At 37.0% G+C, this 17074-nt stretch overlaps 1 protein-coding gene across 2 annotated transcripts in view; it reads left to right on the top strand.

Moving 5' to 3' along the window:
• Nucleotides 1–17074, top strand: part of LOC129717291 (mucin-5AC) — a 102683-nt gene that overhangs the window by 74912 nt on the left and 10697 nt on the right. For both annotated transcript variants that reach the window (XM_055667166.1, XM_055667159.1), the window contains exons 3-7: nt 101–374; nt 431–740; nt 799–1003; nt 1065–1516; nt 1575–1846. In XM_055667166.1, the coding sequence (XP_055523141.1) occupies nt 101–374; nt 431–740; nt 799–1003; nt 1065–1516; nt 1575–1846 (1513 nt within the window). The remainder of the gene's footprint in view (nt 1–100; nt 375–430; nt 741–798; nt 1004–1064; nt 1517–1574; nt 1847–17074) is intronic.

Below are 17074 nucleotides of genomic sequence, written 5' to 3'. Positions count from 1 at the left end.
ACTTCACTCGGTAATCACATTATTGCACGCTAGCAATGCTATTTGTGAGTAATATCCGCAATTTCAAATGGCTAATGTGCATTTCTCATGTTTCCTTCAGCTTCACCGGGGAGCGGCAACATGGCTTCTTCTACTGTTGACCACGCTGGCGCTGTGTTCCTCCGGGAACCACGGCGGAGCGGCATCGGCATCGGAGAACAACCAACGGGTGGTTTGCTACTACACTAACTGGTCGGTGTACCGCCCGGGGACGGCCAAGTTCAACCCGCAGAACATCAACCCGTACCTGTGTACCCATTTGATCTACTCGTTCGGAGGTTTCACCAAGGAGAATGCCCTCAAACCCTACGATAAGTATCAGGATATTGAGCAAGGTAAGAGTCTGCTCTTTCCCTCTGATATAGTTAGTAAAATTCCAAACCCATTTCAGGCGGCTTCGCCAAGTTCACCGGCCTGAAGACCTACAACAAGAATCTGAAAACCATGCTCGCCATCGGCGGCTGGAACGAGGGTTCGGCACGCTTCTCCCCACTGGTGGCCGATTCAGAGCGGCGCTCGCAGTTCGTGAAAAACTCGATTAAATTCCTGCGCCAAAATCACTTCGACGGGCTGGACCTGGACTGGGAGTATCCGGCATTCCGCGACGGATCGAAGCCGAAGGATCGTGAAAACTACGCCCAGCTGGTGCAGGAATTGCGCGAGGAGTTCGAGCGGGAGTCGTCGAAAACTGGACGTCCAAGGTGAGACGGTTACAGTTTGTGACTTCATTTTTCTCTTCTAATCGTAATGTCTTTTTAGGTTGTTACTCACGATGGCCGTACCGGCTGGTGTGGAATACATTGACAAAGGCTACGACGTTGCTAAGTTGAACAGGTACCTGGATTGGTTCAATCTGCTGACCTACGATTACCACAGTGCTTACGAACCGGCGGTCAATCACCACTCGCCTCTCTACTCGCTAGAAGAACCTTCGGAGTACAATTTTGACTCGGAACTCAACATTGTAAGTCGTGCTTCAACTCTAAATACTCTTTCAAGGTTAATTTTCGTTATTATTTCAACAGGACTACAGCGTCAAATTCTACCTAAACGCGGGTGCAGATCGTGACAAGCTAGTGCTGGGTATCCCAACCTACGGTAGATCGTACACTCTGTACAACCCGGACGCGACCGATATCGGTTCGCCGGCGGACGGTCCTGGCGAACAGGGTGACGCTACCAGAGAGAAAGGCTACCTGGCGTACTACGAAATCTGTACCGCCGTCAAGGAGGATCCCGAGTGGACCGTGGTTCAACCGAATGCCAACGCGATGGGCCCGTACGCGTTCAAGGGTAATCAATGGGTTGGTTATGATGACGAAGCGATCGCCCGGAAGAAGGCAAAGTACGTAGCGGAAAACGGTTTGGGTGGTATTATGTTCTGGTCGATCGATAACGACGATTTCCGCGGCACCTGCCACGGACGCCCGTATCCGATCATCGAGGCTGCCAAGGAGACTCTGCTGGCTAGCACAGAGTAAGTTTTACCTGAATATATTTAAATCCACAGATGATAAAATGAGCTCTATTTTTAGCATCGGTGCCAATGACATCGCCGCTCCAAGCCGCCCTAGGAAACCGTCGCGATCGCGTAGTCGTACAGGAACGAGTGGCTCGCGAAACCGTGTGACCACCGACAGCAACAACAACGAAATCAAGCCTTCGCTCAAGGGTTCACAGTCTAGGAAGCACACTAGAACGCAAACGCCGTCTACCAGCACATCCACCACCACTACCGGAAGTTCGCTGTATATTGGAGGACGCACCACGACACCACAGCCGCCGACGACTCCGGATCCGGGAGCAGGTTGGTACTTTGAATTTTAGAAAAAATAGATCTAGCGATCAACATGTACATTAAGAAATCTTGAAGCCGCCTTTAAAATTCAAACAACAAATTTAATGGCTTTTGACCCATCTGTTCCAGTTTACACTACCCGGTGATGTCGCCATAACAGACATCTTTGGTTGAACAGTGTAAATGGAAAGTAGTTTTGAAATGATTTTTAAGCGATACCATTTAAAATAAGTGAATGTCTAGTTGCTTGAAATTGTTGAAATATTGGCCGCCTTTGAAATATTGATATTAACCCATAATAGTTTATTATTTGTTCAAATAGCTCTAGAAACATTAGCAAATTTAGGTCACACGGCTGATGATGCTCATAGCTTTTTTGCCGTTGGGAAAAATACTATTAATAAATCTTAAATTTGTACTTGTTACGTTCCAATATACTGAAGCAAAGGCTTGTAAACTTTTAAATATTGAAATTTTTGGATTAAAGCATTCTTCCAATTTCTGGTATTGTGATTATGGTATATTTTATTTGAAGCAAGCTTAGGTTGAAGAGTTTCAGTAGTGCCAAGAAAGCTTTTTAGGAGTTTGATATTTGGGATTAAGCGATTTAAAAATTTCACTAAATCCTAAATATGGTGGAAAATTAAATCGATTGGAAAAAGTCTCAACATGATTTCATTGATTTATTTTTTCTGCGATTTTCCATGAATGAATGGTTGAAATTTCCAATTCTATTGGACTCTTTTCGATTTATTCATTCAATCTGGATAAAGTTCAGTTAGGAATTGCAGATAATTATATATTTACTTGTACGTCATTTGGATCGAATTGTTTTAAAGCTATCTTGAAATCAAAAGAGATCGTAAAAAATCATTAGGCCCAAACCAATTCTGAGTCAACATTGATAGTTTGCCCTATCATTATTCACCCACTTTCGGCCTAAGCCAATTTTGATCTAGTTTAAAACAAACCTGGAAATACTGATGCACTTCAGGATCGAGTTTTCAACCAACTTTGAGCAAAATTTCAAATTGCTTGGACTGTGAAATTTTAGGATTTTTTAATGTTAGTAGAAAACCTCTCCTGGAATTTCAGATTTTAAGAGTTTAAGAACTATGGACGTATCCTACATTATTTCGGGACTTCGACGTATTCTGGATACTGGATGTCGGGGATTTAATAGTTTTGATATCATAAAAGTTAATAGTCTGCCGGACTCAGGAGACATACAATTTTTGTCTTCGAAAACCGGATCATTTTGGGATTCAAAGCTCTTCAATTTGTAATGCCATTTGGGATAGATGCGTATTAATTTTATTTTAAATTTTGCGATCGTAGAGTTTTAAAACATCTAAAAAATTTCAAAGTTCTTGATAATTATTAAACAGGATTCACAAGTCATGAAATTTCAGGATTTCGTGTTTCAGAAATTGTACGAATTTTGAGGATCTGGGAATACAGGAAATTGTGCACGAAAAAAAAAATTACTTTAAAACGGTTGAATCACGAACTGAATTACTCAAAAGTTGATTTTTCTATTTTTTTATGCTTATAATAATTAATCTAAAATTCTGAAACTTCAAAATCACTTTTTGATAATCTCCTGAAAACAGCTTTAATTCCTGTATTGGACTAAAATTATTTAATCTCAAGATACAACAGAACAATAATTCCAAAATTCACCTCAGGGTTAGTTTTAAACTTTATAATTTTTTAAAACTTGACTTTCAAAGGCGTCAGTATTTTAAAGTTTGCCAAATGGACGGAAATTGGTTTGAAATTGGATACAAACAGCTAAAATCGGAGGGAAATTGCACGCAAGTTTGTTTAAAGTAGACTCATGATGGAATGGAAATAGTCAACATTGTCTCAGTTGACTGAAACTAGATCTGAATTACTTTCATTTTGGTCAAACATTACATCAATTTGGTCTACAAAGTTTTATTCAAGCTTTTTTCGATCGAAATTATAATGGAATATTAGAACAGTTGTGATAATTTTGATTCAACTTAACGCTTTTGTTAGCAGTTTTGAACCGATTGTAGACCAGTTTGGGCTATAATCATAACTTTAACAAAAATTTGAAACAATTTCAAATCAAAGACTCTAGATTAGGAATCCATTTTCAATCATGTTAAACAAATTGCATCACGGGAAGAAATTCGTTTACGTGGAATTCCACTGCTTCGGTCAGGCGGCCAGATGTGGTCAGAAAGTTGAATCTAATTTGTCTATGACTTTTGTTCAGAGAGCCAATTACTGGGGAGGACTGCGCACGTACCAAAGGCAGAAGGCTCCGGATCATGTTAAACGGCAAAATACGGTGAAAAAGTTACGGGCTCGGAAATTTTACACCCAGATGCTGACGAAGCCTGATTGTCTCATTATGTAACTACCGGGACTGTAAACGGGGAGATCTACCTCAATAAGTGTCTACAGAAGAGGCTGCTTCCTCTGTTCAACTCTGTTGACTTTAGCTTCGTGCCACTATTTACATTATGTCCTGGAGTGGTACGAATCCATCAGACCCAAGTACACAACCCCCTCCAAAGCACCAGAACTAAGTGTGAGCTATTATGAGGCAGGCACTTCGAAAGCATCACAAAGAGGTAAAATCTTAGAAGGACATGAAGAAAAAAGGTTTTCGTACAGAAAAAGCTGCAGCCAAATGTTGTTGGGAAAATGCTGCTTGGCAGCTCTTGTCATATTTTTTCTCTACTCCGTATGCGAACTAATACACGCACACCGGCTGAATTGGAGATTGAAGAAACTTGTAACATGTGCAACATATGCGACGGTGTGTGATTTTTTTTTGCTTGTTTTCGACAGAAAAAATCTTGCATGTGGTTGAAACGACCATTATTAGATAGTCGTACTCCCGTAACACGTGCTAAATATATGGCAGTATGTGTTGTTACTTGACTGGGGAAGAATTTTATTGCCTTTAAAGTAATAGGTTTGTTACCCAAAGGGCAATTTTGCGCTATTGCTTCTAAAGCAATAAAGAAAAGTTTTGCGTGTAATATACCCTTAAATGACTTGATTTAGTATGATTTAGGTTGACTTGATTTAGTATGAGTTAGTTGCTTGAATGAGCTAAAAAATTTTGTTTATTCTAGATCCTTTTCTTTCACCAATTTTTTGCTCTTTCATGAGACGAAATGGGTTTAAGAAAATTTTATGGGCACATTTTCAAGATAGATTCATCTTAAAGTACCATAAAACTATCGTGAAACTCTAATGAAGTTTTATGGAAAATTCTCATAGGTATTTTGAAAGGGATATTGAGTGCGTTTCAAAACCGCTCCCCAGGCTTATTACACTTATTGATGAAGGAGTTTTATGGAAGACTCTTCAAATGTTCTTTAACTACTCTTGGGAACTGTTGATAATTAAAACCCACAAGTACTTAAATAATTTTGTGATAAAACTCGATAGATTCAGTAATGTTTTGATAGAACTTCTATAAAATATAAATAAAACTAAATCGTCTTTGGATTGTTACTTGGGTTCCGAGCTTTCTAAGGGCATCAAAATTCACAGTAACGGGTAAAAATCTATAATACTGGTCAACATAGGTCTAGCCCTGAAGCTCAAACTAGGAAAAAAGGGGTTAATAGGTTTTTAGCCATCTGTATGGATTTTGGTGCCCCCAGCCATCGACATTTTTCCAGAGACTTGAGTGATATTTTTTTTTTCAATAACTATGCAATACTTTCACGTAAATTGACGCATTTTGGTAATGGCTAGGTCCCTGAAATCCCTGAAGCTCATACTGTGAACTTTGACGCTCCTAGTCAAGTCTGAAGTGCGTAAAGTATTCATAGACTTTCCCGTAAGCAAACATAGAAGCGACGCGAAATTACTTTGCGGCCTTTTGACGCACTTCCGAGTTCCGAACTCGCTAGGGGTACCGAAATTCTAAATAGGTAAAAAAATTTAATCTTTCATATTTTTCCAGTTGGAGCTCGGGGGCATTTTTTTCCTTCTTGTCAATCAGTGTTATCTAATTTAGAATTTATGAAAAGCAACAAAAAATCTAATCTTACTAATTTTAATCTACACTTTTACTTCCGATAGAATTCAGTAAAATTTTACAGTTTCGTATTCAGAAAGGTCGAAATTAGGAATAGGCATTGGAGTTCAAGACTCTGGGAGCTTATTATTTTTAGATTTTTTTGAGCCGTGATATTTCAAGGTTCTTGAAATGTTTGAAATGTCTGGATTTAGACATTTGATATTCAAGAATTCGATATTCAGACAGATTTTTGAGTAGAATATTAAGGTGTAACTCATACTCATAAAACGTGTGCAAAACCAAAAGTCAATATTTTATCATTTTGAAATCTTTGCTGAGTTACTCGGGGTTTTTGTATCAATAATTCTGAAGTTAAAATTCAAAAAGCTCATGCAGACTGAAAATTTGACTCAGTTTACATTCAATTTAGATAATATTGCTAACTTTCAATATTGTTAACTGTTCAACTGAAGTTTCGGATCACTTTTAGTTAGAGATTATGATATATAACATCAACCAATGTTATTTAATACTGAATTTTATTTTACACGATTTTTTTACGCGATTTTCTCGAAATTACGCGATATGTCACATGGAAAACATTGTTTATGAGCCAAGATGTAACACACACACAAACACACACACATACACACACATACATATACATACACATACATACACATACATACACACACTTACCACATAGCGAAAGATTTTGTAACGACGCAATCTTTTTTACGCGATTTGCTTCAAATTACGCGATTTTTTTTACGCGATTCTTTTTTTTGCGTGCACGCATCAATCGCGTAAAATAAGGATCCAGTGTATTATTCGAACAGTTGAGAAAAAAGATCTATTAATAGCTCAAACAATAGTCATACGGTTTGGTGCTCTAAGTTCGTCGAATTAAAAATCTAGCGGTTCTGCAATTTCACATAAACAAGCATTAGACTCTCCATACTATGCTAAAGAATGGGCAGTACAAATCATACTGATATTGCATGTATAATTGCCTTGAGAAAGTTCGCGAAAATGGAGATAAATATTATGAACTAATTTTTGGTTGTTTATTCGTTTGTATCTTGAACTTATATTTCATTGAACCATGAAAGTGCATCAGTTTACTCAAAGTATCATAAATTTCAATCGAATCCAACACAAAAAAACCATTTTTTTTCATTTTCACCATTTCGACAAATTCACGGGGAAATTTTAGTTGACCGTGATAAAATCGAAAAAGCACAGTACATATTTTTAAAAAAACATTGAAAATCTGTTGCAAAACAACGACCGTTTCTGCACCTAAAAGATTTGGAGAATTCAGATTTTGAGAACCGCTTTTTTTCAAAGATTGAACCAATTCAGAATGATAGAAAAAAACAAGAACAACTTTACTGCCCATAACCGCATAATTGTAACATTTGCAAAATTGGTTGTTCGAGCAAATGACACTTTTATATTTTGACCTTAAATGCATTGTTCCCAATATATTTTTGCAAATAGACAGTTCAACTAAACTTAGTATCACGAAGAAAGCACTACTTTACACTATGTAAACGTTGAACACTACTTTTGAAGTCAAATTGGTTGAAATTTTTGCAATGATACTTTTATGCCGTTACTTTCAAGCTACTTTTGGAATAAATTACAGTGGAAATGAAGTTTTTCTTGTATTCAACAAGCATGAGCTGAACATCAGAAACGGATCACCGGTAGTTGGCTACCGGACCAGAATAACTTCCGAGTTTCAAAGGATGCAGAAGTGGATTTGGATGGAAGCTTTTATGACAAAAAAGTTGAAAAGGTTAAGTAGTGTTACAATTATGCGGTTATTTACGCTATGTGACAAAACAACTTGGTATTTTTTACGACTTTTTTCAAACAAACATTAGCATATTTTTTCAAATGTAAAAAGTACATACTATTTTAAGCATGTCCCAATAAAAAAACGCAAAATCCATAAAATGTCGAATGTTACAGTTATGCGATCACAGGCAGTTTAGATCTATAGCAATTGGGTAACAATTTCGAAAAAAAAATCAGCTTTAGTCTCTTGGAATGAAAAAAATTGGGAATGCTGAAAGTTGAAATTTGTTGTTTGCATAGGCAATCTGAATAACAAAAAGTATTAATATTAACGAAAAAAATTCAGCGGATCCTTAGGCGACGCAAAAAAGTGTTGATGGATTCGTTGAATTTAAACAGTTCTTCATGAACGTGATAATTGAGCCGTTGAGAGAAAAAGTGGTACATGTGCCATTAAGTAAATTTTTCAGGAGACGCAGTAAACGAAAATACTCGAATAGTAAATTATTTACAACAATTTTTTTCAACACAACTGCACTAAACCATTGCAGGAAAGGTTTCAAAAGACGGTACATAAAAGCATAACGAGTTCTGGTTGAGAAACTTACACAAACTTCAATTTGTTCTATGGGAAAAATAATGACAACCAGAAAACGTTGAGAGCAAAAGTGGTACATGTCCAGTGTGAGCATGAAGGATGCATTATAGCTCTCTAATCTTAGGACATAGAACATTCATGTCTTCAGCAGAGTTATCCAAGTGATTGAGTGCTATAGGATGATGATCTGTTTGTTGAGGAATTCTGTCTCTTCGTGGCGTTGGTGTATATGTATTTGGTAACAGCATACGAGTTGATACTGAAATAGGTAAAATGCTTCCTGTTACAAAATAGTCACGGGTACACTAGCACCACGTTGTGAGAAAATTCCAAAGCAGACAGATCTTCATTTGAAAGTACTCAATCACTTGACCAACTTTGCTGAAGACATGATAGTTTTATATCCTAAGATCCTCGACTTACAATTCATCTAACATGCACAGACTGGACATGTACCACTTTCGCTCTCAACGAAATGATGATTATCCCTTAAATGCGCACGATGTTAAAAAACCATTGAAAACCATAAAATCTTTGTTTAACAGGTTTACGGCTCTAAAACTAACCAATACACATAAAAAAATTAAATGTGCAGATTTTACCATGCTGTTTTTAAACAACACTGTGACTTTATCGTAGAACAAAGTTTAAACAATTACTTTTGTTAACAGTAACTTTAAAATTGACCTTTTGTTATTATAATTACTGATAATTCAGACATTTTCACTAACCACTAACCTTATTTAAAAATTTATTTTCAAAGACAGTCAGCACCTGTCGGGAATCTCGCCATGTTTTTTTTTCGTTTTCGAGACTTTGACAGCAAAAATAAAAAACAAAACATTCAAATACAGTACTTCCAGCTGTTAAGTTTTCTTCGTTAGAGTCTAGAGAGTTGTTCTAATGAATTATATTTCTAAAAAATACTGAAATACGTATATTTTAAAACGTTTTTAGTAGTGTTGTTTTAAAAAAACATTGCGCATTTAAGGGTTATGTTAATTACCAAAAATTGTGTTGGCTATAATTTTGGTTTGGGTTCTCAGATCTCGGTTTTTATTGGATATTCTAGTACATTATTGCGTTCTGCATCAATTTATGCAAAAAACCCAAAAAGTGTAAAAGTGTACCACTTTTGCTCTCAACGGCTCAATTGTGCTTATCACAGGGGTCACTTCACGGTGGAATCAGAGTGAATACAGCCCTATACGGGGACGAACCTGGGCCCAATACAATGATTTCATACAGAGTGATTCACGAATTTCAATATCACGTCAAGATCTTTTTTTTTTTAAGGGGGGGATTTGTTAGTAGCTTAAGTATTTATGATAAATATTAGTAAATAAAGAGTATGTGTGTCCAATCACAAATGGTGACTTCTCAACACTGTTAGAAATTTGTAATTTTAATTGTTAGGATTTGTTTGCTTTCGCAATTAGGACTTATCATTCGTAGGGATTTAAACCTACTTGTCAGAAAAGGGGAAGTTAACTTACAACTAACTTAATTGCTAACTTATTGGCTATAAAGAGAGCTTATCGTAGCAATTGAGGATTGCAACGGTTTTTGTCGAAAATTGTTAATAATTTTATTTGACATAGCTTCTAATGGTTCAACACCAGTAAGTCTATGTAATTCGAGTGCACTAAACCAAGGAGGACGCTTCAAAATCATTTTCAGGATTTTATTCTGAATCCTTTGGAGCGTTTTCTTCCTTGTTGAACAGCAACTTGACCAGATCGGTACAGCATAAAGCATTGCTGGTCTAAAAGTTTGTTTGTAAATCAAAAGTTTGTTCTTTAAACAAAGTTTAGAATTCCTGTTGATGATAGGATATAAACATCTCGTATATTTGATGCACTTGGCTTGTATACTCTCAATGTGCTCTTTGAAAATAAGTTTTTTATCATAAATTAGTCCCAAGTACTTAACCTTGTCAGACCAACTTAAAATAACCCCATTCATCTTGACAACGTGATTATTGTTTGGCTTGAGGAAAAAAGCCCTAGGCTTGTTATCATTTGAGTTTTAGAAGCATTGGGAGAGATTTTCCACTTTTGCAAGTAGGAAGAAAAAATATCTAAACTTTTCTGCAATCGACTGCATATGACACGAAGACTTTTTCCTTTTGCGGAAATGCTTGTGTCATCGCAGAACAATGACTTTGTGCATCCTGGAGGCAAATCAGAAAGATCTGAAGTGAATATGTTGTACAGGACTGGACCTAAGACTGAACCTTGAGGTGCACCTGCTCTGACAGGAAATCTATCAGATTTTGAATTCTGATAGACAACCTGCAGAGTTCGATCAGTAAGATATTTTTTTATTCTAGTACATTATTGCGTTCTGCATCAATTTATGCAAAAAACCCAAAAAGTGTAAAAGTGTACCACTTTTGCTCTCAACGGCTCAATTGTGCTTATCACAGGGGTCACTTCACGGTGGAATCAGAGTGAATACAGCCCTATACGGGGACGAACCTGGGCCCAATACAATGATTTCATACAGAGTGATTCACGAATTTCAATATCACGTCAAGATCTTTTTTTTTTAAGGGGGGGATTTGTTAGTAGCTTAAGTATTTATGATAAATATTAGTAAATAAAGAGTATGTGTGTCCAATCACAAATGGTGACTTCTCAACACTGTTAGAAATTTGTAATTTTAATTGTTAGGATTTGTTTGCTTTCGCAATTAGGACTTATCATTCGTAGGGATTTAAACCTACTTGTCAGAAAAGGGGAAGTTAACTTACAACTAACTTAATTGCTAACTTATTGGCTATAAAGAGAGCTTATCGTAGCAATTGAGGATTGCAACGGTTTTTGTCGAAAATTGTTAATAATTTTATTTGACATAGCTTCTAATGGTTCAACACCAGTAAGTCTATGTAATTCGAGTGCACTAAACCAAGGAGGACGCTTCAAAATCATTTTCAGGATTTTATTCTGAATCCTTTGGAGCGTTTTCTTCCTTGTTGAACAGCAACTTGACCAGATCGGTACAGCATAAAGCATTGCTGGTCTAAAAATTTGTTTGTAAATCAAAAGTTTGTTCTTTAAACAAAGTTTAGAATTCCTGTTGATGATAGGATATAAACATCTCGTATATTTGATGCACTTGGCTTGTATACTCTCAATGTGCTCTTTGAAAATAAGTTTTTTATCATAAATTAGTCCCAAGTACTTAACCTTGTCAGACCAACTTAAAATAACCCCATTCATCTTGACAACGTGATTATTGTTTGGCTTGAGGAAAAAAGCCCTAGGCTTGTTATCATTTGAGTTTTAGAAGCATTGGGAGAGATTTTCCACTTTTGCAAGTAGGAAGAAAAAATATCTAAACTTTTCTGCAATCGACTGCATATGACACGAAGACTTTTTCCTTTTGCGGAAATGCTTGTGTCATCGCAGAACAATGACTTTGTGCATCCTGGAGGCAAATCAGAAAGATCTGAAGTGAATATGTTGTACAGGACTGGACCTAAGACTGAACCTTGAGGTGCACCTGCTCTGACAGGAAATCTATCAGATTTTGAATTCTGATAGACAACCTGCAGAGTTCGATCAGTAAGATATTTTTTTAAAATTTTGATTAGGAAAATTGGAAAATTAAAAGTTTGCAATTTCGCAATCAAACCTTTATGCCAAACACCTTCGAATGCTTTTTCTATGTCTAAAAGAGCAGCTCCAGTGGAATAACCTTCAGATTTGTTAGCTCGTATCATATTAGTAACTCTGAGCAATTGATGAGTTGTGGAATGCCCATGGCAAAATCCAAACTGTTCATTTGCAAAAATTGAATTTTCGTTGATGTGTGACATCATTCTGTTAAGAATAATTCTCTCAAACAGTTTACTTATTGAAGAAAGCAAACTGATTGGTCGATAACTTGAAACTTCAGCTGGGTTCTTATCCGGTTTTAAAATTGGAGTATTTTTTGCATTTTTCCATAATTTGGGAAAATATGCAATTTTGAAGCAGCAATTGCAAATTTTCACTAAAAATTCCATTGTGCTCTCAGGGAGATGTTTGATTAATATATTGAAGATTCTATCGTCACCAGGTGCTTTCATATTTTTGAAATTTTTAATAATTGATTTAATCTCATTCAAGTTAGTTTCAATTATTTCTGCAGGTAAAAATTCTGGGAAGAAATTAAATCAAATTGACGTGTGACTTCATTTTTAATTGGACTGACAAAATTCAAATTTGAGTTATGAACACTCTCAAACTGCTGAGCAAGTCTTTGAGCCTTTTGTTCATTGGATACAAGAAAACGTACACCATCTTTTAAAACTGGAATAGGCTTTGAAGGTTTCTTAAGAATCTTCGACAGCTTCCAAAAAGGTTTTGAATATGGTTTCAATTTTTCAACTTTAGTTTCGAAATTTTGATTTCTCAGAAGAGTAAATCTATGCTTAATCTCTTTCTGTAAATCTTTATAAATAGTTTTGAAAACAGGGTCACGAGAACGTTGATATTGACGTCTGCGGACATTTTTCAAACGAATTAGAAGTTGAAGATTTTCGTCAATTATTGGTGAATCAAATTTCAATTGAGCCTTTGGAACAGAGTAATTCCTGGCATCAACAATTGCACATTTTAATGCTTCCAAAGCGGAATCAATATTCACTTCGTTTTGCAAATCAAGCTCATATATTGAATTTTCGCTCAATATGAGTTTTGTATCTTCCCCAATTAGCCTTGTTATAATTAAAAACAGAGCTCATAGGGTTTAAAACTGATTCATGTGACAAAGAAAAAGTTATTGGAAGATGGTCAGAATCAAAGTCAGCATGTGTGATCAAATCACTACATACACGACTTTGATCTGTTAGCACCAAATCAATTATTGAAGGGTTTCTTACAGAAGAAAAGCATGTAGGACTATTCGGAGACAAAATAGAACAGTATCCTGAAGAACAATCATTGAATAAAATTTTGCCATTGGAATTACTTTGAGAATTATTCCATGAACGATGTTTAGCGTTGAAATCGCCGATTATAAAAAATTTCGAACGATTTCTGGTGAGTTTTCGTAAATCACCTTTAAAATAATTTTTTGTGCTCGCATTTGCATTGAAATGGTAAATATGCTGCGGCAATAAATAAAATCCCAAGTTCAGTTTGAACTTCAATTCCCAAAGTTTCAATAACTTTCGTCTCAAGATGGGGAAGAGCACGATGTTTGATTCGGCGATGAATAACAATTGCAACTCCACCGCCGGAACCCTGAATCCTATCATATCTATGAACCACGTAATTGGGATCATATTTTAATTTTATGTTAGGTTTCAAAAATGTTTCAGTAATAATTGCAATATGCACATTATTTACTGTTAAAAAATTAAAAAGCTCATTCTCATTGGCCTTCAATGAGCGAGCATTCCAATTTAATATTTTAATTGTTTTGTTTAAAATCATTGCTAAATTTTAAATTAGAAACAATTTTAATAGTAAAATTTGTGCCTATTTGAATGGCTTCAAACATTGATTTTGCCTGCAACATGGCGTTCATAAGATCGAACATTGCCTGTTGCAAAAAAAGAAAGTTTACCTGCCGTAATAGGCCCCAGGCAGTTGACATTAGAAAAAATATTCTCAGCAGCATAATTTGCTGGAGTAATAGGTGTACAATTATTTTCTAGCGTGTTTTGCTTTAATTAACGGTCATTTTCCAACACTAGGCGGTATAATGTTCGAACTACCTGTAACCTGTGCATAAGTTAAACGGGTATGCAAAGGAGTAGGTAAATTATGCGTCACTGGTACGCTTGGAGAATTTTGTTTTGAAGTTGGTTTTAATTGAGAAATTGAATTTTGTTTACCTTTCCTTGCCTTAACAATTGCTAAACGGACTGGGCATTGATAAAAATTTGACATATGGTTGCCGTTACAATTCGCACAGCGAAAATTTTTACTCTCTTTCAAAGGACATGTGTCCTTTTTGTGAGAAGAGTCTCCACAATTTAGACATTTTTGTTCCATGTTACAGAATTTGGAACCATGGCCATAACGTTGGCAAGTACGGCATTGGGTGATATGCTTTTTACCTCCGCCATACTTTCTATAAATTTCCCACTTTACACGCACATGATACAAAGCATGTGCTTTTTCAAAAAATTTTAAGTTGTTAACCTCATTGCGGTTAAAATGAATTAAATAATTAACAAGGGAAATTCCAGTTCTCTGACTGTTATCGCCTCGTGATTTTTGTTTCATTAGAATTACTTGGGTAGGGGCTATGCCAAGTAATTCTGTTAAAGTAAGTTTGATCTCATCAACGTTTTGATCGTTGGTGAGACCTTCCAATACGACCTTGAACGGCTTGGCGCTCTTCGTGTCATATGTAAAAAATTTATACATCTTGTCAGTTAAATACTGAATAAGACGATTACGACCCTTTATAGAGTCGACTAATAAGTGGCATCCGCCTCTACGACCAATTTGATAGGTAACTTTAACGTCAGAAACAAACGTTGAAAGAATTGACATTTTGTATAGTTTCATTACTCATAACTCCCATTTCACCAGCTTCTTGCTCAGGCAAAATATCAAAAGGATTGTCACTACAGACACTCGAAGTGTCAGAAAGAGATGCCTCTCTTTTCCTCCCCGCAGCGATGCGAGGTTTCTTTTTCCGTCCAGCAATTTCAGGTGATACGGAAAAAGTTAAAACCAATGTTATATTCAAAAGTAGGTAGTCTTCAGAAAGACTGATGGGAAATAACTTTCAGGTAGTCTTTAAAAGATACACTGACAAAACACAAACTTTGAAGCTATAGGCAGTCAAAGACCAGTCCACAAGCAACCGAAGAAACGTCTGATCTGTTGGACAGTTCAAGACGCACTGGCGTCAAGATCTTTAATTTGGCTTACGCACTGGGGGTAATTGCGTACAGGAAAAGGAAATTTATGTTCCTCCATTCATTGACTGAAGGCGTCAAGCAACATTCATAGTTCAAGGTTATCTATGATCATGAAGATTTTCACATCGTCTGCAAGACGAAGCTGTGTATCTCGCGGCATTATAGCAATATCGTCTTTAATAAAGATAGACAACAAGTGGGCCCAAATTGGTCTCTTGCGGATGTCCAGGATAAATAGGCTCTGCAGGTCAGGTATGATCTAAACCATCTCACAAACACGTCAGAGAGTCCTAGTTTATCCAGCTTTATTTATTTAACGGGTGTTAAAAAAAATGAGAATTTTTTCAATCACATATAAAAAAAAAATCTTTCGGCACGAACGGTATCTTTTTCTCCTCAAGATACGCCAGCGTCTTCTTGGCGTAATGGGAAGACGCCTTGTCTGGCCAGAAGACGTACTTCCCATCCGCGTGATGCTCGTTCAGGAACGGCAGCAGGATTTTATCGAGGCACTCTTCTTGATAGATTTGTTGGTTGATTGCCAGACCGCTCGGCTTAAACCAAGGCTTTGAAATGCCCCGGTCGGAAATGGCGATGTACAACATAAACTTTTTTTCAAACTTGTGCTTGAACTTGTATTTCACTTCAGGCGGTGTGGATGACTTGTCGCTGGAGTAGTAATTATCATTTCCTGGAATATGCGTTTTGGACAGCGGAAAATAGCTTTTGTCGTCCAGAACGAAAGACGTCCCGCGGTATTTTTTGGTCATCCACCGACACTGTGTTTTAACCGTTTCAATCTGCTCCTCCGTGTACGACCTCGTCTTCTTTTTGCAGACGATTCCTTCCATCTTGAGGGTCCGATGAATCAATACGTGGGAGCACCCATATTTCCGACCGGCGTCACGCAGGCTGGTTGCGTCCTTGTTGTCAAACAGCTTCTTTAACGATGTCTTCCTTTGCTTCGTCATTATCGTCACCGGACGACCACTCCCGACCTTCCACTCTACGTTCAGGGAACCCAGGATACGATATACCGTACTGACAGGTACATTTTCTTCCTTAAATGTGTCACCGTGAACTTTTTTCCTTGCTGGAAATGCGTTTCGTAGAACCGTACAATGCGTTCGCGGAGCACGTGCTGTTTCGACGCCATCTTTGCTTTGACTAAATTCAAACTAGCAAAACCAAACACGCCTACTGTTTCTAGGGAGCCCAAAGAGCAACTTTCTTGGAGAAAAAAAAATTTCACGCTCTGTATTTGAGTTACTGAAAGGTATTGAAAAAATTCTCATTTTTTATTTAACACCCGTTAACATCACCGTCTTCGACAAAAATATCGCACAGACTGTAAACTTATTCTATAATATTCAACCAACTACTAGTACGGTTTTTAAAAACATTTCTAGCCATTCATAGAAGGAGCTTTAGTAGAAGTAGTCCGTGAACACAGCATCCACTTACAATCCCGCATCCATTGAGCGAGTACACAACGAAGAGAACTGCGTCATATTAGTTGCGATTGATCTCTAAGGCTAAAATGTAATTCTTAAACGATCTTGAAAAAAATTGGAACAAGCAAAGAGAAATCGAACAGCAAATTTTTCAACATTGCTTGCTGAATCCCATCGGTCCTGGGCAAGTGGAATGTCTCAGCTTTCGAATTGCACTCGACACGGGCTCTTCTGTGATTCGGAGTACTCCACAATCGAAGCTGTCCTGCGGAGTATCGCTCAATTCAGCATTGATCTGACCTGGCGCAATAATTCCAGACTGTTCGTGTCTCTGCGTTGAACATGTCGACAATATCTATCGGATTTCATTACGAGATCATAAGCTCCACAATATTCTGATGAAATGAACAGGATGATGTAGGTCAATTTTCACCATAGGTTTGTCGGTCTCCATTACAGTTTGGAAGTACCTGCTCGTTTGCAAGTACAA

This window comes from Wyeomyia smithii, chromosome 1, assembly GCF_029784165.1.
Source record: "Wyeomyia smithii strain HCP4-BCI-WySm-NY-G18 chromosome 1, ASM2978416v1, whole genome shotgun sequence".
Lineage (NCBI taxonomy): Eukaryota > Metazoa > Arthropoda > Insecta > Diptera > Culicidae > Wyeomyia > Wyeomyia smithii.
This window is presented reverse-complemented; position numbering and strand designations above follow the sequence as displayed.